Source organism: Cygnus olor, chromosome 2 (assembly GCF_009769625.2).
Source record: "Cygnus olor isolate bCygOlo1 chromosome 2, bCygOlo1.pri.v2, whole genome shotgun sequence".
Lineage (NCBI taxonomy): Eukaryota > Metazoa > Chordata > Aves > Anseriformes > Anatidae > Cygnus > Cygnus olor.
The window spans coordinates 149,122,480-149,149,077 of record NC_049170.1 but is presented as its reverse complement, the minus strand read 5'-3'; the positions used below and the strand labels follow the sequence as shown (position 1 = coordinate 149,149,077).

The following is a 26,598-nucleotide window of genomic DNA, read 5'->3' as shown; positions in this document are numbered from 1 at the left end:
TCTAGGTGTACCTATCTGTTGCAAGTAAGTCAGTATTGACATTTGAGCTATTATGTCAGATATAGACAGATAAATCTGACTGTTTTTTAAAGGCAATTTCTGAGTAGTTTCTAAAAATAAAACCTGTCCGTTGTCTGTTTTTTCTCTATTCCTTGTTTTTTCCCCTGCAAATAACAAAGCTGGTTACTCAATAGTGTGAAACGCTTTCTCTGATAAGTTTTACTTATAAGCTGTTGTAAAATACAGTAACATTAAGGTCAGTCATGTCTCGCCACAAAGTTCTTCTGGAAAGATTGCATGTTAAATCACTGAGAAAATTAGTTGATTTACATTGCAACAGTGACTTCTATGAGTGTTATAAGTCTGAATGCTTTCCCATGTTTACCTTTCGACGGCTTTATCAGTATGCTGAAGGAAAAGCTATTCCTTGCAAGTTCAGTGCTTGAAATAGTTCAAAATCCTCACTAGAAGACACCTTTCAGATCCAAGACAATTTGTTCTTGTTTTCTTCCAGGCTTGCAGGTTATGTAGAAGCTTTAGCGTCACGACTGGGTCTGTCAATCCCTGATCTGACACCAAAACAAGCCGATATGTGGCAAACGCGTCTTAGTGCACACTTGGTAAGTATCCTGCAGGCACTGTTTGGGGGGAGCCTTTCTATTTGGACTAATAGGTGATAAATCACAGAATCATTAAAGTTGGAAAAGACCTCCAAGATCCTCTGGTCCAACCACCCCCCTACCACCAATGTCACCCACTAAACCGTGTCCCTAAGCACCACGTCCAACCTCTCCTTGAACACCCCCAGGGACGGTGACTCTACCACCTCCCTGGGCAACCCGTCCCAATGCCTGACTGCTCTTTCCGAGAAGAAATGTCTCCTCATTTCCAACCTGAACCTCCCCTGGCACAACTTGAGGCCATTCCCTCCAGTCCTATCACTGGTTCCCTGTGAGAAGCAGCTGACCCCCAGCTCCCCACACCTTTCTTTCAGGTAGCTGTAGAGAGCAAAGAGGTCTGCCCTGAGCCTCCTCTTCTCCAGACTAAACAACCCCAGTTCCCTCAGCCACTCCTCATAGGCATTTTGCCACTTTCTTTTAAATGTTTAATAACCACCAATATTCTGAACGCTTCCTAGAAAGTTTGGTTCTAAGCCCATGTCAGGGAGCATCAGGAGACTGGATTGTTTCAGCTTTGGGTGTTCTTTTGTATGCGACAAGCCAGGAGTAACTGGTAGCATGGATAATCTCTGCGGTGACTTCATGTATGCTGTGCAGATACCTTGTTTGGACTCTGGCTACTGTGCTAAGATAGTTTATTTGCATTATATTATAGCATTACCCTTAGTTTTATTCCTTATACATTCCTTGTCAATCACTTTTTAGTTGTGTACCTCTACTGTGTGTATTAGTTTCTAATAGTCCGTAATTAATTTGGTTATGAAATTAACTTTTATCAGAGTAAACCTTAGCTTTTGAATACTATTCACTGCCTGGGCTTACAGTACTTCTGCAGTTACGGGACACTCACTTTTCAGGTGCATTTTCAGGGCGTTTACTTCATGAACATCCAAACATTTGAAGTAGTCCCACCTCAGTGATGACAGTGTTAGTTCATTTTGATTGAAGAAATGGATTGTAAGAAACTGAGTAAAGAAACAGATCATTATTTCATCTTGGCAGATTGAAGGGATGAGAAATAACTCTTTCTCAAAAGTTAGGGAAAAAAACTGCTTTCAGCAGTGATAGATCAAAGCATCGAGCAAGGGAAGAAATGAAACATTGTCAGTGGGATGCCCTCTGGTCCGTCCAATGTACGAGGTTTCTCAGGGGAAGCTGATGAGTCTGTGGGACAAGTCTGTCATGCCATGGCAGTTAATTCACAGCACTGTTCTGTGAAAAGACTTCTGAGTGTCTTATTCTATATGCTAGCATTTTTTCCTTTCTTTTGATTATTTACCTGCTGTGAGAGGTTTCTCGATGCTATTCATTTACTGCTGGTGATACGCCTTTGGATGTTGCCTTTCTTATTTCTTTCCTCTCCTGTTGACTTTTACATCTAGGTCAATTTGGGAAATCTTTTCAAATCTGTTTATTTTTTGTCTTCACCTCGTACCTTTGCAAACTGTTAATGTTAGCAGGGAATTCCTCACTCCTGACCTTAATGATAATTCATATTACCAGATTCAAGCAGATGCTTTTTTACAGTTACACCTTAATTGTTTGTCCTTCCCTGTCTTCCTGGCCATCATACTAGTCCTTTGAATCTTGGTCTCCTTCCTTGTTTACCATGTGTGCATCTCTTCGTCAGTCATTCTGCTCCTCTTCATTCAGAATTGTATTATCACAGCACAGGATTTCTAACCTTGTTGTTTACACATACCTGTCTCTCTCATAGACTGTTTCTAGTCTGCATGCTAAGGAAAATACGGCTCCCAACCAAAAGCTGGAACAAATTGTCTGTTTTCCTGGTTGTGTTGGTGCTACACACAAGTAACAACTGATCAGTGAGAAACTTAATTTTTTTCCCCCTTTCTCTAGGGTAAAGCTATTGGAGTGACCATTGGCTGCATTTTAGGAATGTTTCCTTTGTTGTTCTTTGGCGATGAGGAAGAAAAACTGGAAGAAAAAAATTAACCTTTTTACAAGACATATACAAATGTAAACTAATGTACCTCAATTATTCAATTATGCTGTCAATATTTAGGAATTAACAGACAGTAAAAATGTATAGACTTGGGAACAAAACCTTCAGCATGTCATTTTATGGAAACACTAATTTATTGTGGCTTTGTCGTGTTCAGTACTTCTTTTTATAAGATACCATTTAGCGTTTTATTTAATGTAAATTTTTGAAGTGTTTTCACTTACAGCAAATGGTGTTTACCACTTCCCCTTTTTGACCTTACTCTTGAATGGATTATTACTCTAATAATCCACCATGGATGACATTATCACTCTTGAGTTGCATATTGGTTGCTTAACAGTTGTAATTGCATGACAAAAATTTCATTGCTGTTCATCAGGTCCTTCAATGCAGATTAAGATCAGTGATGAGTGATTTGAAATCCCTCGCTTTGCAAGACGATTGGTTGCCCCCTCACCAGCTGTCGTTTTGCACTGCCTCTAGATCAGATATTTCAGTGATCTATGTCAGTCTAGTTTGCATTTCTTTACAATTCCATTTCTCTGAATTGTCTCCTGAGATGATCATTTTAATGCCTTGACAAGGTAAGTGTTTCTCATATAGTATCCTTACCAAGTGCATTTTAGAGGTGGTTTAACACCACCTTCTGTACCTCCATATTCATGTCTTTTTCTCTCCTTTGTAAGCAATATTTTGAGAATTCAGTTGAGATCTCCTTAAACTGATCTTCCTGAGCTTTCAGTGTGGTATTAAAGAATTCACACTTCCTATTTCAAAACCACAACTTTTTTTTTTATTCTGTTTAGCTATTCACACTTTATTTTAATGGGGTAGATGAGGCTGGGGAGCCCTTCAAGGTATGAATGAGTACTGGCACTGCAAGTTTGTGATGGGTGGCTCAACTGAAACAATAATAATAATAATATGTACTGTTAGTCTGGATTAGAGGACCTGATTTGCAGATTATAACTTTGTATTTAAGATTAAACCCTTGCGCTTTTTTTTTTTTTTTTTTTTTGCTGTGATACAGTTCTTTAAAAAAGAAAAAGAGACTTGAGGCCTTCTTCCTTTTCTGCCTTTTATTTTTTCAGTCTTATCTGGTGTATTATAGATCTGACAGTGCAGTCACATGTAACTGTGCTTTTTTATATGGTCATGAATAAATAAATTATGATTACAACTATCAAATACTCATATTTCGGGATCCAACTTGACAGGAACATAATGAATGCTAAACTGATAACTGTTGATTGCAAAGGAGGGGTTTTCTTATGTTTGAACACCATTTGGAAAAGACACTAAAAAGAAGCACAGCCAGGGTACTTTGAAAGCTTTGTCACTGGAATTGTTAGCACTTCTGAAACCTAGAAATAAATGGTTTAAAAGAAAAATTAAATCCCATGATTTTTATTTGCTATGGAAAGTCTTACTGTAACATACATATGTTTTATGGAGCTCATTGCTTACCTCTTGGCTGTAAATCTGTTTCTATTTTTTTAGAAGCCACTTAAACAGCAGTACTGAAACTTTGACACCAACCTTTAATGAAAGTGACAGTATTTTATATCTGTTTGTGAAAAGCAGACTGAAAATTTGGAGTGAGTAGACCTAGTAGCATATACTGTCCTTTATATGTTAAACCATGAGAATCCTAACCGAACTGTAAAATTGAAAGAAATCTTAGCTAGGCATGAACAGAACATGGTTTTGCTTCCATTTTCAAGGTGGGAAGCTTTTCTTAAAAAAAGCAAGAAAGCTCCTGCTAGAAAAATAATACATTTCTCCAGTAGACTGTTGCTGGTTTACTGTATGTCAGTAATCAGTGGGGTTTTTTGTTGGTGGTTTGTTTTTGTTTTGTTTTGGTCTTGCCTTAAACTCTGACTTTTCTTCCTCTGTGCTTCTGTTTCTGGTACGTTTCTAGACAAAACTATGTATTTCCTACTTTTTTCATTGAAGTACACATTAAAACAATTTTGCATAGTTTTTTTGTATTCTTTTCAGTAATTCCAACACTGTTTCCCATTGCAATAATTCATTGGAATCTTTCAGCAGTGGCCAAACCTCTGTTCTTTGCAATGATGCAAACTGGAGCACTTTTCTCATGACTTTTTGGAACTCATAGGAATAATCAGAAGGCTGTGTCAGCTGTTGTAAAGCAATCTTTTTGTAATGACAATAGGAAAGACCATGTACTATTGTTAAATAGCTTGTGCATGTAAATTGATTATATTTTGTTGCTGTATGTCAAACTACTGTACTGTAACCAGTGCTTTTAACAAAAATTAATGAACTAAGATATCTTCAGAGAAATTCATCATGTCTTCTGAATATCTCTTTAGCTGACCACAAAAATGTGGAGGGCAAGCGACGCATGGTAAGAAATCTTGGGTTTTTCAGGCAGTTGTCTGATGTTTTAATCAAGAAGGTGACGGTTTGGGTACTTGACAAATGTGAAGAAATAACTCTTCATTTGAGAAGACCAGTGGCTCTGCTGGAGGCTGAGAGAAAGTGCTTGATGGGGCCAAGGTGCCACCCAGAATACAGTAAGGGTAGTTTGCTTTGCCTGTGGGATCTGCTTTTTTGTGGATTGCTTCATGTGGAGTGGCAGATTTGTGCCTGATCCATACAGTGTCCCTTGACAAGAAGGGTGTGGTTTTTTTCTGGTGTATGTGGTTGAAAGTAGTCCCTGATGCTCTGATCACAATCTTGAAAATATGTAATTGAAGAGACAGAGCACTATTAAAAATGTCCTCTTTGTTTTCTGTGGTTGTCTTCTCCCTCCTCAATAAAAGGAAAAACAAACGCTACCAGGCTTATTGAGCAGCTTCAGTATTACTCCATTTTTTATTCCATCAAGTTTGTCCCATGCTAACAGGAATTTTTCTTAAGAGCTGGTAGACCTGAAATGGTGTTTATTTTAAAATGCTGGTTTTTATTGTAACTTAAAACGTAAATGTATTTTTGACTGTATGTTATCCCTAGGGACAAAGAACATGCATCTGGTAATGTGGTTACCCAAATCTACTCGCTGATATTTTCTCATTCATGTACTTTTGCATAAATTATTTGAATTTGGGAAATGTATTTTGTATTGTCTTTAAATTGTCAAAATTTCTGTAAAGTTTTGTACTACAGCAAAGCTGTTCTGTGTTTGTTTATTTACTAGACCAGTTGCTGGAGGGGCAATGTTAATAATATCCTGTGGGTATTTGGTCTCGGTTAACAAAACAGGAATTTATTATTTCAGTTACAAATGAGAGTTGCTTTGTCACTTACAGAGGGGACGACCACCGTGGAGTAGTTCAATCTGTCTCTTCATGTTCGGAAGAGAACAATTTAAGCGATTAAAATGTTTGCATGGCAAACTAGCAGTGTTTGTGGTTAATAGTAGTCAGAAGTCCACTTGCACGTGAATTTCTGTAATAGCTGGGTTTTGTATGCGAACGAAGCCCCTTTGAACTCTCCTGAACTTTGGAACTCTTCGCTGCTTACGCTGCTTGGTCGGTCCTTTTGGTGGGTGTCTGCGCATGAACAAGTGCTGTGAGTAAAACACGTCGGTGTCGGAATGATGGGCTCAGCGCATTTCGACAACTAGTATGGGTTGGCTCTTGTTTTATACCCTATTCTCATTGCATCGTACAGTAAGAATCTTCATAAGGGTTGTTTGGTGTCTGTCACATGTCTAGCCAAAATACTTCTGATGGTTTTTTTTCATGGTCTAGTGATAAGCTGACAATGGCTGTTTTTAAGCTGCAGGCTGTTTCTGATACTACAAAGCATTGAGGAATTATTATCCTGCTCTGAGAGTCTCATGGCTCAGGAATATTTTAACCTAAAATATTAAGAGAATAGCCAGAGCTAATCTAGGTTGCAGTTAATACTCCCGTAACGCAAATTCAAACTCCTGTTTGAAAATCTGTCTTCAATGCTTGTCGAGGCTCTCAACCCTTGTCTCCATGTTCAGGACCCTTGTCATCTGAAGTGTTGCTTCAAAATAGTACTGGGGGGAGTGGGGAGGAGGGATGGTTTAGTGTAAGCTTAAACTTAAAAGCAGAGATGAATGCAGAAGGAATTGTTTTCTTTTGGAAGACAACCGACCCTGTTTAAAACAAACCCCACCTTCTAGACTTCCTCCCCTCAAGTGGATGCTGTCACAAGGACTTGAGCAGGGCTGGCATTGCACTTAAGGCGTGTAATTTGGAATACTTACCTGGGGTAGAAGCAGGGATTGTGGGGTGCTGATGTAGGGTGTCTCCTGTGAGTAGGTGATGCCAAGGTAGGTTGCTTAACAGCAGCGTGAGGAGAACTGGCAGGGAACATTTATGGCTTAAGTCTTCACCTTAGTAGTCGCTAGGTTTCTAAGCAACTGGCTTAAATAACGCTGCAGCTAAGAATACTGTTCCACAGTCTTATGAGTTGCCCCTTCTGCCTGTGGACGCAGTGGTCAATAAAAGTCTCCTGCAGTGATGTGATGTTCCTGTGTACGTGACTTGTACCAAGTAGTCCGTGCGTAGGTAATGCCTAAGATGCTGACAAGTGCAACAAAGCCAGCTGATTCCCCTGTCTGGGGTATCTTTATGCAGTGAAATGCATTACAGTAAAAGAAGTAGGTGCAGTGGACTAAAGGTTTGGCCCAACTGCCGTTTGTAAACCTTTGTTCATGAGCTGTCTAGGCGGTGTGAAGATGAGTCCCCAGGGCCTTCATGATGACATTGCTGTCCATACCCTGCTGATTTCTGTGTCACTGAGCGTGGTAGTTGGTAACGCTGCTTAATGGTTACTGATGTAAAGGTTCTAGTTTGGTGTCAACTTCAGTAAATGGCCAGAACAGAGGTGTTTTTTTTTTTTTTTTAATACGTCATCTTGGTTTCCTGAAACCTTCCAGTGGCAGATTTGGGGGTGGGATGAGTAACAGATGCTATTGTATTTCCATATTATTGTTATTGTCAAAAAGCTGTATTGATACAGGAAAAAAAAAAAAAAAAAGAATGATTAGGTTGCTTTCTATCTGGCCTTTTCCCTGCAATAATCATGAAGAATTTGGAAGATGAAATGAGTGCTCAGTCTGATAAATGTGTTTGTATTCTCGTACGGAATGAACACGTTGAAAGTCTTGACCTTTACTGTTGTTGCAGAACAGCTTATAGTCTACCCCTTTGTAAGTTACAAGAATAAAAGCATTCCTTGTTTGACTGTTCTGGGCAAATCCTCCTGAAATAATTCTGGCATCTGGAAAATGTAGTGTCCCCCTTTTCTACCCTCACCCTGATTTTTCTCCTAAGTATCACATAGAATGTAGTCCTGTGAATAACTTGTCCAAATGTAGAGGCAGCTCTTACTCATCTTGGGCTCTTAATGTCCGTTCAGCAAATAACTCCTTTTTGTAGACTGTCTTCCCTGGATGAATCTGGCTGTAGTGGTAGACCTCTCCAGATGGAGTCTGGTACTGCTCACTGACTCCGATTCCAGCAAGAATAAAAAATACGGAAATTGTCTTGTGTTGCCTTGGTCTAAAATGACGTGTCAGTATTTGTATTTGAACTACTCTTCCCTGCTACAGCATGCGTCTTCAGTGATGTTCTGCACATTCAGGAATGGACGGGGATGAGACTTCTGAGTTTCTAATACTAGCAGGAGCTTTTGCTTGCAGAAGTTTCCGAATTGTCATATTTTGTCAATAATTTATTAGCCTGGGAAGATTCTGAATTTTTACTGTGGCAGAGCTCCTGGAATGGAGAAGGGCTTCCAAAAAAATGTAAGTATCAGTGATGGCTCAGCTACCATGGGCTTTAATATCAGGCTTTTAGCTACTTTGAGAGAGAAGTTCATGCGCTATTAGATGGCATGTTTCTTTGATACTAAGCGCACGGCATTTTCTCCGTAACTCTTTTCTCTCATATGGTAAGATACCTCTATCAGTAACATTTCAGAAATCTGCCCTTTCTGGCCAAAATGGGTGTCTGTGTATTAAGAGAAACCTGTGCACGTGTGGCTGCAATAACACCTTACAGTTGGCGCAGCTCAGCATCCCTGAGCTCATGGCTAGATACGCCCAAAAACTTCTCGTTGTGCTCTCCCAGTCTTGTGTAGTTAGTCCTCGAGAAGATTCAGCAGCTGTAGCTGCATTGAAAGATTAGGAACATCTTTTCTGACCTTGTCCTTGAAGTCAAGTGGAATTTTGTAACTGAAAGTCGTATTTACCTTCTAGTTGTTAGTGTACGTATGAGGAGAATCAATAGGCAAATATTATCAGAAAGAAATTTAATGACAAGTGCACAGATCTTGAGCTGCCTGATAATTATTTTCTACAAGTGAAACCTAAATCAACCAGCTAGAGCCTATTCCCAATGCCAACCATTGAAAGATGCACGAAGAACAGAAATTGCTGTTGTCTCTTCTTGCTGTGCTGCAATGGTCATATCTCCAGAATTTTCCCCCTCCCAGATTCTTGATGTTTTGTGTCTTAGAGTGGTTGGTAATGGTGGTTAAAATGAATGGGATTCCTCAATTCAAACCTGGAGGCTGTTCATCTGGAAACTTGGTCTGCCTTTGTCAACAGCACTGCCTACGGTCTCAAGAACGTTCTCAAGATCTGCTCGTGTTCCAGGCCTGAAATGGCTCTACCTGAAGATTTAACTTTAAAGTGAATTTAAAGCTGGTTAGTCTTAGGTGAACGTCTGTCCTTAAGAAGTTAAAAAGCTGTTCATGTTCAAAGGGAGGTTTTAAAATAAAAGATTAATTACTAATTTCTCTGAAGGTGCGTGTGGCATCTTTCTTCATCTCTCTTCATCCCAGGAAGTGAAGGAACAACACTACAGAGTTTCATGTTTGAGGAGAAAGGCAGATAGACTGAGCATCTCCCGTAACTGTCAGTTAGGTTGAAGGCATTTCATAGTTCCCTGTTTCAGGCTCCTTTACCTGGGACTTTGTGACTGTTAAAGACAGTTACTGCTGCAAGAGAGGTTGGGATCGTTACTGTGGATGTGTGCAGAGACGTAAGCTACTGTGAAATATATCTGTTTGAAATTATTTGGGATTTTAAACCTGATGCATTTTCTTTCCATTCTGTTTTCTTGATGCTGTGCTTATCGGTGTGTCTCATTTACATCTCTGATTATGAAAACAGCCTTATGTTTTTGCTTAGATGATGTAAGCCCTTCTAAAACGTTATTGTCCATCAATAGAGATTCTTTTCCAGGGGGCTATGAAGTGTGCTGACTGGGACCACCCAGCGTATCCTAAGAGTAAGATTTGCCGCAGTAGAGCTACAGCTGCTGCTCCCCGTGGGAAGATGCTGCCACTGAGCAGAGCAGGGGTGCAGTAACATGGAGTGTGATCTTGTCTCCTCACAGCATTGCTGCTTGGATTTGGCAGTGTGATGTGTTTGCGCAGTGGTGCTACCCCCTCTTTTCGCTGATGATGGCTCATCTGCTACATCCTCGTAGGGACAAAGAGCAAGTGGAGGAGAATGGGACTCTGTCGGGTCATTTTCCCTATGTGGGATCATGTAGAGGATCTATTAAAAAGGAAAAACATCCGTTCACATGCATGCTACTTCCCTGCTGTTACCTGTGCCTCGGAGAGCTTTTAACCTGCTGGGAGAATGGAAGAAAGAGCTGATGAAGCTTCCCTCCCCTAGTGCGGCTTTTCTGTACGTCTCAGCTATTGAGCTGCCACTAATCCATGCGTAGAGGTAACACTCAAAGGAGAAATGATAGTAAATGAAATGAAATGCTCCCTTTTGGGCACAGGAGGCCTTGCATAGGAAGAGGAGAGCGATTACAGGTGGTTTATCTTTGCAGCACAACTGCCTAGTTGTCAAAGGCCACATCAAAAACTGGTTAGATCTCAGAAGGGAAAACGGCACATTTTTGTGAAGTTCCAGCATAGACTTTGATGCAGCTCTGTAAGTGCCTTTGTCTCTGCCTCCTGCCTGGTTTCCCCTGGGCAGTTGCCTGCCCCACTTCCGTGGAGTAGCACCAAAGGGGGGTGTTCTCCTTCCACCCGTTTTTCCCCGGGAGAGCACCAAAACCTGTCAGGTGTTGCGGGACCAGGAGAGGCTGTGACTGGAGCTCTTGCTTGGGGGTTAATGTAATAAGTGGTGATGCTGTTAATGAGAGGCAATTAAATCCTGGCTTGTGGTCCTCTCCATTTGCCTTGTAAAGGCAGCCGGAAAGTGGGATAGGAAATCTCTGGGGAAAGGAGTTATTTTGTTGGATCCCATTAGTTTATGCCAGGGGTTGTTATAATGGCAGGCAGAGGAGCAGGGCAATTACCCCCTTACGTATTAAAAAGAGAAGCCTCTGGACCAAAAATACTATGCTCATTTTAATCCTTACTATATTCCAGTATTCTCTAAGCCATGGTGACTATTTGGAGTGTGTTGTAGTTGTTTCAGGACCAACTTTTTCCCAAAGTTTGTAAAAGTTGATTGATCTCCCTGGCCTGCACGCACTGCTTTTGATCACTGAAGTTGTTAATTGTGAGTTAGATTGTACATGAAGTTGGGTTTGTTTCAAAGTGAAATAACCAGCTCACTGCATGAAAACTGTTCTTTGTTGTAAAGAAAGCCTGCAACTTTAATTGCAATTGGAGTGGCTCGGTAGCAAGGGGAATGACAGGGAGACAAATGACTTCTTTTGAAACTTTGCAGCAGGGAAGAGGTCCTCCTTTCTGGCTGATTGTGTTCTGTGATGCTCTGCGTGGGCAGCAAATTACGAGGTTTTGTTTTCGTTTCAGCTGCCGTGACAGGTGATGCAAGCACAACGTGTCGCACAACAGCGGGGCTCTCCATTGCAAATGACTTTGCCTGAAAAATGCAATATGTTGAAGTATTTCCTTGGTCTGTGTGAGCTGTGGCTGACAAGGGTCTTAGGAGCATATTTGTAACTCGGATGTTAAATGCTGGCAGCTTGATACTGCTGGAAGTTGGGGTAAGGCAGGCCAAGGAAAGGCCAGCGGTGTGAGCTTGCAAGTAGCAAACAGAGTTACTGGTAAAATCATTAAAAATCGTGGCCTCTGGAAAAATGCCGATTTGTGTGAGTATTCTGCAAGCTGCCCCCTCTCAGTGCTGGGTTCAGCATGGGGCACCACGTTTAATGAACCGTGGAAGAATAGAATTGGAAGGGAAGTGAAATCAGAAAGGAAGTGAACTTTTCCTTCAAGAGTTTAGAGAAATACAACTTATTAATTTCATTAAAATAGCTGAAAAATGTGACAGCAGCACTAATTCACTCTAAACCAGTATCTTCCATTCTGGCAGTCCCACTGATCATTACAAAACTAGAAGATTCCTGAGCCCCATCTGATGAAAACCGCTTTGGTGTAGGTCCTGTACTGATGTGACTCTGATTTAAACTGAGTCGCAGTAAACAGAAATGATCAATTTTGCATGTATTTTTTTCTTAATCCTTTTATTTTCCAGTTTAGGAAATGAGGATGCTTCCCGTATGTGATGTCTGAGCAAGAGTTGATGCTTCTGCTTTGCGATTTTCATTGTAAATGGTTGCTGAAAATAATAGAGTGTATTTTTTTGTTCCTAGATGATCAAGTAATACTCAGCATATTTTAAAACTGCTATCACATTGTTCCTAGCTGGATAAATGCTGTTAACACGGTGTTGTATAAACAAATAGCCTTCTTTCTCACTCTGAATCTAAAATGGGAGAGTTGTCAAAATGCACTGTCTTTTCCCCCCTAATGGTAGTCTGCATTTCACTTGGATTAGATGGTGACAGTTATTAGTACCCTTTTTCGTGGTTTAGCTCTCTTCATAAAAGACTTTTCCAGTCAGGATGGAAGGTGCAATGGTGTAGCTACTTGTTTGCTGTGCAGGTACCATGCTGGCTTCATAGTTGTTTTGCTTGCTTCTTCCTCTCTAGTCTAAACACGTAGCCTTCTGTAGCTTTCTGTTACGGCCCTGATTTTATGTGTGGCTTGGTGATGTGGCCCCAGATGTTGCGGGAGAATCTTTTTTATCTAATACACTGCCAAAATTATCTGGACTGCATCACCAATTCATGCAAATCAGGTTAAAAATGTTTTGACAAAAGCCCTTTAAACACATCTCCAATGTATTCTGTGACTCACACATGCTTGTGATCTGGTCTAGTTGAGTAATGAATCCTTGTTTCAGTTCCTGTAGTGGTTTTTTTTTTTTTTTTTTTTTTTTTAAACAAGGATTTAGGAACTCATCTGAAGCAGCTGTTTCAGGCACTAGTTGGGGACTGATGCCCACGTGCAGCCCCCAAACCGGTGTGTGCCCACAGAGGATGCACCATTGCCATGTCGCACCACTGCCATCGCCTGCCTTGAGCAGCTCTGAGGCGCTCAGGTGAAGGTGACAGCGAAGTCCTGTGGCCAGCAGAGTCCCTCGTGGGGCAGCTCCCGTGCTTTGTGCCTGTGAAAGCGTAGACCAGAGGGCAAGTGCAAAGGCTGTGAGCCTCAAAGTCGCTCAGTGCATCTCCCTGAGAGCAGAGAGACGTTGCCAAGAGTGCTGTATTTTTAGACCACTTCTCAGCTGTTGATGAAGTTTCTCAATGGATAGCGTCTTCCCTGTCAATAAAATGTATAAATTTAAGTGCTACTGAAAATGCCTCAGACTGAAGTGTCTGACTTAGGTTGAAATCAGTTGGAGGCACTCGGTGAAAACTCTGCTTGCAGGCAAGGGGCTGCTCATCTGCTCTGAGATACCTGAGCCCAGCTGGACAGCTGAGCCAATTCTCAGCTGTGACTGAGGAACCGGTTTCCTAAGAGTGGTACCTGCCAGAAAACGGGTATAACTTCTACTGTCACACCAAAAGGTGCAGGCAAACTGAATTAGTGCGTGTGCTGCCACAAAGCACCCGTTTAAGAAAGGACAGGACGAGTGACAGGCCCTTGTCTGCTGACATACCACGGTTTGTACCCTCTGTTTTTGTCTGCCACCACCTCTGACTCAGTACGCATTGTGGGCTTTGCATATTTTATCTCACATCCTCATCTAATCTCATTCTGGGTAAACTGCTGGTACCTTCCGTTTGGTAACGAGGTGATTGCTCTTACTGCTCCGGATTTTAAGAGAATGCAGAGTGAGCAGTGGTGGCACAGGGGGTTAGGTTAAAATGGAGGAGAGCTTCTGTATTTTCTCAACGTGCTACTCTATTTGCATGGATGCTGTAGAGATGTATAAACGTTAGGAAAAAAAAAATCCCAACAACTCCTAGCTGTTGGTGCTGCTGTCTGTGGATGACTTTGACTACTTCTGGCAGTCTGGTGTCCCGGCTGTTGTAGGTGTCTCGATTTTGTAGTTCTTTTGCAAATGCTAATCTTCAGCTTTGATATATATTGCTTTCAATAGCTTTTTTTTCCCTAACCTTCATTTTTAACTCTTCTTCAGTTCACTGCTTTGAGTTAGTCCTCTGCTGTGTCATACTAAATAATTCCTTCCCATGTTTGGTATGTGCATAGTGAAAAATATCTATATATTACAAAGAAATCCCTTCTTTTACCCACTCTTAGTTACTATTGAAACACCTCTCTTCTGCCAGTTCTACCAGTCCCCTAGTCCCAGGTAATGCTGTCCTCTCTGTAAGTAAATAATCTCCATTTACCTGTGCTTGTAGCCCCAGTGTTGAGTATTTCAAGGATTGCCACAAGATAGCTGTAATGAGTAGGAAATTTTTCTGCTTTTACTTTTCCTTCCTTCTGATATTACTGTCTGTAGTGAAACTTGCTCAGCCGTACTTACTGCACAAAGCAAATGTTCATTTTCTCTCACCCCTGAGTTTCCAACTCTACTGGCTTCTAACACTAACCGGTTGTTTCCAATTTTGGCTACATGTGCAATTAGATTTCAGCTTGTATAAAAAAGGGTGCATTTCCTCCTAACCTTTTTGAATCCTTCTTACAGTATCCTGTTACTAGCAAAGTGTTAGCAGCAGTTGAGGGAAAAGGATTTATTTCTTAACACAAATATTTTGCTTTCTGTCTTCAAAGTGCCAGCTATGTCAAAATGGCATTATTCTTGGCACATGAAAGAAGGAATTACTGACCACCTGTGTAAAGAACACCATCAATATTTTTAGTGTTTTCTCCACAATCTTTTTTTTCTCTCTCTTTTCCAGCATTATTTGCATCATTTTCAAAAACTCTTGAATGTTCAAACCACGAGAGGAAACATTCTGATTCTGCTGATCTTAAGAAACAGTGAATCAGTTTCTAGAAGCTGGCACCTTTTCCACTTACTAATGTTGCTGCAGGAACCTATAGCAGCACATCAGCTTGTTATCCTGCTTGGAGGGTAGGATCTGTCTCACTCAGCTGTGGCTGTCTGGAAGTTACACCTCTGAGCCACACAGGGGGAGAGAAGGCTTCAGAGGATGCTTGTCCCTGCTTCCAAAGAGGAAGTTTAACTGGCTAACTAAATTATGAGCTAGCAAAGACCACTGTACAGCTGAGTCACTGCCGTCACCCAGCCCAGTGAAATGGGAATTAGCAGATCTGTTGAATGACTCCTTGGGCTGTCCCACTTTCATCCCCCTGACTCCTTTGACTCTTGGCCACGTGGTGATTTTGATGCATGGCTTGCAGGGTCTGGGAGATCGCTGGCACTGATTGCAGCAGTCAGTAAAAGGAAGAAGAATAGTGTTGGATGGGACAATTCGTTTTAACACGACTCTGCTCCAGACTTGGAGCAAACACGAAGTTTTTATAAAGTCTTTCACCTTCAGGACTAGACGCTAATAAATTGAAAATAAAGGCGTTATTTCTGGTTGCAGTGCGGGAGTGGCAGGCTCACATTTCTGTTGGCAGGTAGCAGAAAAGCTGCTGTCCTTCACTGGAGGAAGAGGGAGGCTGCAGTGTTCTCTGCCTGGAAGAAATATGGTGTGTCATCCCTACTGGAGATTTGCCTTGATGTCTTAAATCAAGTGAGTTTTGGAAAAGCACCTCAGACTCTTTGCAAAGCTGCTTTTACGGTCTCTAGTTCCCTGTACAGCTTGGGAAAGTGGGCCAGAACCAATATGGTAATGGTGTATCAGGTCTTCTAGGCAGATGGAAGCAGATGTACAGAGATAGAGAGCACCTAACCAGCGAGGTGGTGCATTTCTGTCCTCCACAATGCTACAAGGCTTAGCATTTGTCAATTCACTTGGGATCTTAACAGATAAGTGTGTATGTAAAGCACTAAGGGTCCGGTCCAGCTGCTGTGCCAAGGTCTGTTGAGGCCGGGATCACCGAGGTGTGTGAAGTTACTGGTCGCTGTCTCCTTGCAGCAATTTTTTGGATGGAGGGCTCACGTTATGTGAGGAGCAGAACCAACACAGAGTAAGGTATGAGGTTCCTTTAACCTAGCAGATGAGGCCTTATTGTGGGCATGTGATCATTGGGAGTAAATGATAATAAAGGCTCCTTCTTATGACATGGAAAAGCTGGCTTATCTGTCAGAAACGTGCCAATTTCTGGCATGATATTGAAATTATGAGAAGTTTCCGTCCCTGCTGTCTCATAGCATGTCCTCTGCCCACCCAGTTCCCTCACTCACCCTCTCATGGCTGCAGACCCCTTGCTAACCTGGTGGCTCACCCAGTAGACATGGGTGAAGAAGCCTGCTGGAGAAACTCGCTCTGTCTGGGAGCTGTTGGCAGATGGCAGCACTGATGGCAAAGGGCTGGTACCAGCCAAGGCTGGCACCAGAACAGGTTTGGGTTCACACTGGCAACAGAGAGCTGTGATGCTTTTAAAAATCAATTTGGCACTGGAAATAAAAATAATTGCCATCACAGCAACGCGCTAAGGCCAGCTACTCATACTGAGCGCTCAGTGCCAAGGAGGAGAGGACTACAAATTTTCCAAAGCTCACATCTGGCAAAAATAGGGTAACAGAGCCAGTGGAGAAGGGAAAGCGGGATGAGAATTAGGCACTGAAAGGTGTGGTGGTCGAAATGGGATGTGAACTTTTTTGTACAGAGGGTGTATGTATGTGCAGGATGCATGCTGCTGTGGAGCTTCACTTACAGTGAAGGGTTTGAATGGGTCAAACAGGGAAGTGTGGAGGTAAGTGTTTGGGTGTTCAAAACTGGGCCGATGGGGGAAAAAAGGTGATAAATCAGCAGGATGGCGGTCAGGGAAGTGAAGAAAGACTAAGAATTAACTTCAAAGAAATGGGGAGAAAGAAATAATGAATAAAAGATGCTTCAAAGTCTTATCAACTGAACCAGATATATTAAAATATTGTGGGGGTGTGTGGTCCTTTCTGGACAGGCAGCAGCAGTGCAGGGATGCACCTTGCCAATAGTCTGTTTTCTGTTGGTGGGCGTTGCTGTGAAAAGCAGAGATGCTGTGGTTGAAGAGCTTGAGGGACTGTATTTCGTTGCTTTGACTGATTTACTTGAAAAGTTGGGATTCTGTGTGTATTTCTTATGACTTCAGGATCTCAGGTTGTTGGCTTTTTTTTGCAAATGTTGTATAACTTACTTGGCAGATAGATGCACTTGTTTGCATTTCAAAATGGAAATTGAATAAACTGTAGTTGAATAAACTGTAATCTGCTATAGCACCACAGCAGATAGAAGTCAACCAGTTTCCCTTTCACCTGGCTTCCAACAGAGCCATTTTCATTAAGATGGGTATTTCAGAATGCTTTTAATTTTCATCATTAATCAACGTAGATAAAGGATATAAATCAAGAGGTAACAAGCTTAAGTCGGAATAAGAATGACTGTGGTGTACTCCTTTCACAGAAGAACACATTTATCGTGATGACATCTCTGTTGGAGCTCCAGCTAATGTGCTTTTCCAGGGGAGGTATGGGGAAGAATAACTTCTTCATAATACAAACCTCATTCTTGTGTTGTATTAGTTCTTTTTAAGCAAAGCGTTGAATATGCATTGCTTTAGATGAGCATATAAAATGGGTCACAATTCAAGGATCATTAACTGAACTTTAAAATAACATAACTTATCCTGTGGTACGCTTGTGCCATTTCTTAATAGCTTTGTTTGAATTTGGGTTGCTTTCTACAGAGGGATTGTGGGCTCACGGGACGAGTGGGGGCAATGGATGTTTGTCCTGCCCTTAGCGAGTGGCCAGTGGGGCGGGCTGAGAACTGTCTGAAGGGCCGGGCCCAGCGGGTTGCGATCAGCAGCACAATGTCCAGCTGGAGGCCAGTCGCTTCTGGTGGATGCTGGGGCTCAGTGCTGGGTCCAGCACTATTAAACATCTTCCTTAATGACCAGGGTGCTCTGTCAGCAAGTTTGCAGAAGTGGGAGGAGTGGCTGATACACCAAAGGGCCGTGCTGCCATCCAGATGGCCCTGGACAGGCTGGAGAAATGGGCTGACAGGAACCTGGTGGAGTTCAGGAAAGGGAAATGCCAAGTGCTGTCCCTGGGCAGAAATAGCCCCAGGCACCACAACAAACTGGAGCCAACCTCAGAGAAGGCCCTGAGGCTCCTGCTGAGCACCAGGTTGACCAGGAGCCAGCAACGTGTCCTTGTGGCCGAGGTGGCCAACAGCCTCCTGGGCTGCATTAGGCAGTGTTGCCAGCAGGTTGAGGGAGGTGATCCTGCCCCTCTGCTTAGTCCTGGTGCGGACACAGGCACGTGGGTGCCATGATCCCTTGCACAAGAGAGACGTGGACCTACTGGAGAGAATGCAGCAAGGGGCCACATCTCTCTTATCTCATCTGTCGTATGAGAAGAGGCTGAGACAGCTCGGATTATTCAGAGTCTGGAGAGGAGAAGTCTCAAGGAGATCTTATCCATGTGTGAGTACTTGACCAAGGGAGGAGTAAATAAGACAGAGTCAGACTTCTCAGCGGTGCCTAGTGACAGGACAATCCTCTCATAGGATTCTCAGTTCTTCTCAATAGAGAAAGGATATATATTTTTTTGTGAACTCCCTGCGGGAATTACACTGGGAGAGTTTTGGTGGTTGAAACCTGGTTTGGAAAAAGGGCCTTTGAATTTCCTACTGGGAATAAGCTCCTGAAAATAGCATACCCTGTGCACTGCAATTATCTGTGTGTGACATGCCACAAACGGGGGTGTTTCCTAGAAGAGCCTGTGTGCTTCTCTGCCTCAGCAGTAAACAGTACCAGGATCTTCGTTACTTTTAAGTGCATCTCTGACTTACTGCTTATTTCTGTTTCTCTTCTGTTCTCGCGTATGTCCCCGAAGGAGCCGACTTCCCAGGTCGGCTGGCTCTGGGCAGGCTGTGGGCGCGACAGCTGCGGGGTCTGCCTGCCAGCGAGCTGGTCCCTGTGGAATGGGCATGGGGAGTGCACGTGAGGAACGCAGCCTGGTCCTGCAACTCCCAGGGCTTGGCATGGAATTCCTCTTCTCTGCTAGGCCAAGTCTATCTCCTCGAAGCCACTTACTCCTGCCCTCTGGGTCACTCTCCTTCTGCAAGCAGTCATTTTTTAATCAGCACTGGAGAAAATCGATCACTTGAAGAGATTAACATGGCAGATTTTGAGGGGTCTGTCTGGTCTGGAGGTGACAGCAGTGGGAGTGGGCATTTCTTGTTGTCTGGAGGGGATAGAGAAGAAAATGGAAGGATTTTATTCTAAACTATCTTCAGTATTAATTTACAGTTTAAAGAGTGACTGGGGAGGAGATTTTATGTGCAGTATATGGAAAAAGACTGATTGTGAGGTAGGTCTAAAAGATGTTAGCAACGGGAGCTTATAAAATACCATCTGCTAAATAGTAATGTTGAGTCCCAGGCATTCCACTGATGCAATTAATGTGTGAGTGGGCTGTGGGACTGCAGCTGGAGAAGAGAATCTTCTTCTATAAATATATTTATCATCGTAAATCAAAAAACAGAGGGGAGACTTTTTAATAAAAACTGCTGCATATCATAAGCTTTATGCAAATCTAGATAAAAAAAAAAAAGCATGTCCTGTGCACAAGGAGATTTAAAAGCTGCTGGAGTAAAACTATTGGGAAACATAAAGGCTGTTATTTAATTGCAAATCAACCCTAACTTTCCTGATTAATTCTGTTTTTCATTCCCTTGCTGCTTTAGGCTGTCCGTGTAATGTGAGGGAGGCCATCAGACAAACTGTGGTACCCAGAGTCACAGAGGGACATTAGGGGATGCACGAGTGATACAAACACTTGATTTCAGCTGTCTGCATTGGGCTCCCTGATCTCAGGTTTCTTTCGTGGTCAAGATATGTGGGCCCTCTTTGGAAGTAACATGAATTCTCCATACCAGAGCCCGAGTCCAAGCAGAGATGCTGCAGTAAACCTGAATCTTGGGAGTATTAAAGATCATGCTTCTGCTGTAGGGTTTTCCAGGTGAGCTGATCTGTGCACATAGGAATGCAGGGTTGGACTCCTCCATCAGAAAAGAAATCCTGTTGCCTCTTCACAGATGAGGAGGAGATAGAGTTGTTGTTATGTTTTGTTTTAAAAAAAAGATTTCCTTGCTGATTTTCTCAGCGCTCATGGCAGAGGCATTTCCCTGCCCAGCAGCTCCAGGAATGGGTGACAAGGAGACGCTCCCAATGGGGCAGAAAATGGTTGAGGAAGGGCTAATTTCCCCACATCCCCTCTCACCGGACTGATGCTGAGCCCTGTGGCATTGTCTCAGCTCTCAGAGGAAGTTCAAGCTGATGCAAAGCCAGTGAGAGCTGTCAGTGCTGTCCTTGGGCTGGGCACTGGGGGAGGCCTTCACTGCTCTTTGGGACTGCTGAGAGCAAAGGGGCAGAGTCAGCCTCCAAAATATGGGAGAAGAAAGGGAGGATGACGAGACAGCCAGCAATTCCTGTGGATAAGTTTTCTCATGCGGGAGGCTCACTTGTCCTGTGTCAGGTTTGGATCCTCAGAGGCATTTAGCTGCCTCAGGAACCCGAGTACTTCTGGGTATCTGGGATGACCCAAATTCAAACGAAAGCCGAAGATTTCCAAACATTTTGAAACTCAGAGGAGCTGCAGCTCAAAGTTTTGCAAAACTGATCACTGATGCTTGCCAATCTGACCCTATCAGTGAAAGGGTGCTTCATGTTCCAACTTGCACTAAACCAATAAAAGGGCTTGGCAGCATCCTGAACCCTGGAAGTTAAGGACTCACACAGGAAGTGTCTCAGTGGGACAGAGACTTCCCTCATCTCTAACAAAGGCTTTTGTATGTGTCCTTAAAGGCTCCCTGGGGCCATCTGCTTCAACAGGAGACTCCTTCAGCAGCCATGGCAAGAGCTGAGGTTTGCTGGGTGCAGGGTCACACCTCTCTTACAGGAGTCGGACTGCTGGAGAAAGCCCCTTCCAGGAGTGTTTGTGGATGCCTTCGAGTCTGAATGCTTAAAATTCAGTATGAAATGAGGCCAGTCTTGTTAAACACTGGGAAATTGTTACTGACAAGTGTTTGTGACAATTTGTAAACAAACAAGATCTTACAGAGTAAGGGCTATGTCTGAATTTTCAAAAGTAAATGTAAATATTGGGCTTAAAGAGAATTAAAATTTTATTGCGGTCTGTTCTTCAGGCTGTTGGTGACTACGGTTTCACAAGGGTTTTCCCAGCCGGGGCAATCATCTGCTGTGTCTTTGTACAGGGGATTTTAAGATTGTCATCGAACTTGTCCCCAGCAATGGTCAGACTGAGGAAAAAAGAGGGACCAGAGATGAGCAGAGGTCGGTGTGCGACAGAGGAGGATCAGCCCCCTGGAACATCACGGAGAGGATTAGGGTGCTCAAACCTATCACCAGAAGTGAGGGCTCGTGAGAGCAGCAGCATTCACATTCAGCACAGTGAAACCAGGAGCAGGAGCCACATGTTGAGACCCTCTGGTTCTAGTAAGGATGGTGATAGAAAGAAAAAATATTTAAATGCCTGATAAAATTGAGAACGGTGACGCTTATTCCTGTCTGAGAATGAAGACAGGCATCCACAAACCCCACAGCCATGGCAGGGGTGCCTGCCCATCTGTCAGTGGCTTGAAAGCTGGGAGAAGGAGAAAGAGCCAGGTGATGGGAAACTTTCAGGGATTGTTTTAGAGGCCTTTGGCAGAGAGACTGTCTCTGGTGCAATGTAAGACCGAACGCAGATGTGTTGCTCAGTTTAACCTGGCAGAGATGCCCGTGCTGTTTGTTGCCTTTTAGGCAAGGTGAATTTGAGAACAAATCTGATTTGGAGCCAGAGTGAGGAATTTGTGGTCTGGTGAGCAGTAAAATTTTATTCATCATTTTTGTAATCTCTGGAAGGGCTGCTGTAAAATCTTGGGTATCACTTTGGCACTTCTGGTATAAAACTGAATAAATCAATGGCAAACAGTAAGGCAAAATAAAAATACACAAATCTTTAGTTATATCTTTGCACAAGAAGAGAGGAGAGCTGTCTTCTGGGTCCCACTAGCAGGTTCTTCTGGAAGACAACACTGTCTGTCCCAGGGCTGCTTTGCAGCTGTGCCCTCGGGACAGACCCAACAAACACCACAGTGCTCCTGAAAATACACTGTGGGGAGTCTCTTCCATGGTTTTGAGACCGATGGGCTGGTTTCATTGGTGTGATCCAGGTGTTTCTGCCTTGTGCCCTGCAAGACAGTCACCCGACACACGTGAACCATTGGAACCAAATGGTAGTCGTCACTTACATGTGGGCACTGGTTATAGCTTTGTATTTTGCAGCAATTCCTAGGTATCTGTAACTCTTAACCAGAATTAGCCCAATCTGCAGGTGCAATAGTTTCCCAGTGAAGAGTGCAGTTTCATCAAAATGTAAATGTTTACCTGATACCTGCTGATTTTTATGGCTATCTAACTGCAAAACCTCTTTTCTTCCATTTAAGTGCCAAATGTTTCATTTAGACTTACCTCCACAAAGAGATTATTGTAATCCCTTCAGTGTAATACCTTTCAGTGCAATATTCCAACCTGGAATGGGAAAGATGCACATGAAATGTGCCAAGTATGAGCACAAGGCAAAGTGCTAGCAATGTTTGATCTGTAAGAAATGCACATTTAGAAGAAAAGTTAAAATGCTGAGGTTTCTTGTCAGGTATACCACTAGTAATGTTTGTGCTGATTAATAATACATTTTTAGGATAATTTATTATAAACACGGTGTACCTCGGCTGTGATGATATTTGATCTTAAGATATGACATATCTAGGAACTTTATTATTAAGGGTACAGAGGAGCTGTGAGATTATAGAGCCTGATCTCACAGACTCCTGGAATTTCATTCTGTTATTTTCCTCTAAGTCTGGCACTTCAGCTGACAGTTGACGCGTTGCTTGGGCGCCGAAGGTTGAAGTGGTTGGGGTAGGCTGTAAAGAGAGATGAGCCCTGGGCGGGTGACGGTGAGAGGGGCTCCAGGCTGAGGGCAGTGATATATTTTGAAGGCTGGTGCTTTTCCAAGGCACAGAGGAGGAATCTGACACACCAGGGAGCTTCATATCCCTCCACTTTTCCCTTTCATAACACACAGGTGCACAAGTGCTGTTGCTGGTGGTTGCCTTCTGGCCGTAGCTGCTCGCCAGGACCTTGCAGTGTGTCTCTGGTGCGCTGGAAGGGCTGATGTGCCAAAGGGGTGATGCTCGGCGATCAGCCTCGACCAATTAGCTCGGAAGACGTGCTGCTGTTTTGTAAAGAAGCCAGGCTCTGGATGGTTTCAGGATGTGGCTCTACTTATTAAAATAAATCATTTACTGGCAGGCAAGGTAATGCCCTTTCCGGGCACTGCCCCGGCATGGACCGTGGGGCTGCTGCTCAGCGTGAAGCTGAGGAAGCTGAGCTCACTGGGCCCTTTCATGGGAGGCACTGAAGTGTTATCATCCCCTTCACTGACTGCATGAGAACCTCTGTCACAAAGAGGTGGCCCCACCAAAGCGCAGAAAGGGAGGAATCCAGCCCAGTCTGTCCTGGGCAGGAAATATCTTCTTATTCCCTGCTGGGTCCTTTCCCAGCTGTTTGCATTTCCATGTAGACTTCTTTTTGCTCTTACATTTTTATACATCTTGACTTTGCAATTTCTCTCTTTCATCCCTCTCCAAGATTCGTTTTTTTTTGAGCTGCATGAAGGGGAAGGAGGATTGACTTGTGGAGGGAGTGGACACCCTCATGGCTGAGGCAGCCGAATGCTTTGTTTGATCCGTTCGTAACAGGCTGAGGATTGGAGTGAGTAATGGCACTGAACTTCTGGGGCAGAAAAAATCAGCCCAAATTCCAGAATGATCTTATAGGGCCAGAAAAACAGATGACATTCAATATGCATGAATTTACAGGGCTATGCATCATGAAAAACAATCCTAATTTCGTATATATTCATGTATTTCATAATGGTCCTGAGCTGACCATTACCACTCAACAACAACATGTCTGGGCTGTGATAGCTTCTGTTATGAAGACATTGGCTCAGTTGCTCAACAGTGATTCAAAACAAATTGGGATGTCTAGGAATTATTAGGAAGGGAATGGAGCAGCAAATTTTTGTGATTCAGAAGCCAAAGGGATGGCAGTTGCCTGACCACAGAACCACAGAATGGCTCTGGTTGGAAGGGACCTTAAAGATCACCCAGTTCCAGTGCCCTGCCATGGGCAGGGATCGAGTTGCTCAGGGCCTCGTCCAACCTGGCCTTGAACACCTCCAGGGATGGGGCATCCACAGCTTCTCTGGGCAGCCTGTGCCAGGGCCTCACCACCCTCTGAGTGAACAATTTCCTTCTAACATTTAATCTAAATCTCCCCTCTTTTAGTTTAAAACCATTCCTGCTCATCCTGTCATTGTCTGCCTGAGCAAAAAGTTACACTTGATCTTTTTTATAAGCCCCCTTTAAGTATTGAAAGGCTGCAATGAGGTCTCCCTGGAGTCTTCTCTTCTCCAGGCTGAACATCCCCAGCTCTCGCGGCCTGTCTCCATAGGAGAGGCGCTCCAGCCCTCTGATCATCCTTGTGGCCCTCCTCTGGACCCGCTCTAACAGCCCCATGTCCTTCTGGTGTTGGGGACCCCAGACCAGGACACAGCACTCCAGGTGGGGCCTCACAGGGGCAGAGCAGAGGGGCACAATCCCCTCCCTCCCCTGCTGGCCACCCCTCTGGTGATGCAGCCCAGGACGCAGTTTGGCCTCCTGGGCTGCAGGTGCTTGCTGCTGGCTCATGTCGAGCTTTTTGTCCACCAGAACCCCCAAGTCCTTCTCTGTAAGGCTGCTCTCAGTGAGTTCTCCCAGTCTGTGTTCATGTCTGGGATTGCCCTGACCCAGGTGCAGCACCTTGCACTTGGACTTGTTGAACCTCATTAGGTTCATGTGGGCCCAATTCTCTGTATTGGATGGTCTTTAAGGTCCCTTCCCACCCAAGCCATTCTGTGTTTCCACAAAAACAGAATAAAATGGCTGAAGACAATAGGGACCTGCGGAGCTCCTGACAGTCTTTTCTTCAGCTGGGCCACTAATTTAGGTGTCTGTCCTTTACCCCATTCCTACAAAGCTTGCAGGCAGTCAGTATCAAGTACTGTCTCCATTTCAAATGTGGTTAACGGTAGTTGGTAGATTCAGAAGTCTCTAGGGAGGTTGATTAAAAAAAAAAAAAAAAAAAAAGGTGATCAGAGAGAGAACCTTGTTTTTCTTCTCTTTTGGGCAATCAAGCTAACAACCAACCCCGCGTTTGGAAAACTGTAATCAAATGGGTCATGTGTGGGAGTCTTTAAACAACAGCGTGCAGGGTATGTCTAAATGGGAGCATACACAGAGCAATTTCATACCCCCAAGCCATTAGACTCCTGTCTGTGGGCATCACTGCTAGTGCTGTGTGTGGCAGGAAACTCACAACGATGCGATGTAAGTTTTTGCTGGCACGAGTTCAAGACTGAGCACATTATACACAGGAAGCAAAAATAATGCTGAATTATTCAGGGGCTTGCTGAACAAGTGTTGAAAACACAATTCCACCAAGTCGCTGCATTAACTTAAATTTTTATTTTTTCCTATACCGCAGCCTCCTAAGCCAGAGCTGTTGCAACTGTTTCTCTACAGGTTTGTTAGGGGAAAACAATATTTAATTCATAAATATATGTATATAAAGAGGCATCGGTGGCTTTTCTTGATAAATGATTGCATCAATGTGTATTGCAGCTGGTTTCCCCATTCCCAGCAGCTGGAAGGGGTGCCTGGCTGTCATGGGGCAGGAGCTGGTAGCGGATGGCAGCAGGACTACCCAGCTCTGGCTGCACTGTGCGTTTGTGGAGGGGAAAAAGTCTGTCCTCTCCTCCCGAGAAGGCTGAGACACCAAAACCATCTCAGAAACCCTACTCCCTCCTCATTCTTGGCATCCTGGGCAAAGAGCACGTCTTGGTCTGATGGGTGCTGTGAATGGAGCCGACGTGGGTGCTGCTGCGGAGCGGTGCTGGCAGCAGAGGACTTGCAGAGCAGCGGCTGCTTGCAAGGAAGATGTTCACGTCTGTGTGTGTGCAGGCAGGCTGCGAGCAGGAGTCGGTGCCTGTGGTTCATGTATTGCTCGCTGCCCATCGTCAGGAGACTGGGAATTGCTGCCAGTGGTGAGAGCTGGGCTGGAAGTTGAATTTCTCCAGCAGTAAGAAGCTCTTGTTTCTAGAGATTGTACTATAAATCTGATATTTGATAAAGACTGCAGATGACTTACCCTGCAATTGAGATTTGTGGAATTTTAAAGAGAAACTCAGTGCCTTGGGGGAAAAGAGAGATTTTGTGTGTTATTTTTAGGGTTACTGAATTTTTGAAGCTTGCCTTAAGGAGTGCTCTTTATTTGGCATAAATATTGAGCAATTAACGTAAAACGTATAGTGGCTTTTGGCAGGAGAACATCCAACTTCATAGGTAATTTCCTAAAATGTATTTCAACAGGGTTTTTGTGTTTCTCCCTGTGTAGTTGTAAGGATTTTCTTATAAAGGGAGAAGATAATTGGTTCGTTATGCACACGGCATTTAGTAAAAGACAAATCATGAAAACAGGTTAAAATGTCTGTCTGCTTTCTCAGAAGTCTTGGCATGCTTT

General features: G+C 43.5%; 1 protein-coding gene across 2 annotated transcripts in view; it reads left to right on the top strand.

Annotated features, from left to right (window-relative positions):
- Positions 1–5,785, top strand: part of TMEM65 (transmembrane protein 65) — a 33,808-nt gene extending 28,023 nt beyond the window's left edge. For both annotated transcript variants that reach the window (XM_040547068.1, XM_040547069.1), the window contains 2 exons: positions 515–620; positions 2,541–5,785. In XM_040547068.1, coding sequence (XP_040403002.1) covers positions 515–620; positions 2,541–2,636 — 202 coding nt within the window. In that variant the 3' untranslated portion in view covers positions 2,637–5,785. The remainder of the gene's footprint in view (positions 1–514; positions 621–2,540) is intronic.
- Positions 5,786–26,598: the final 20,813 nt, after the last annotated feature.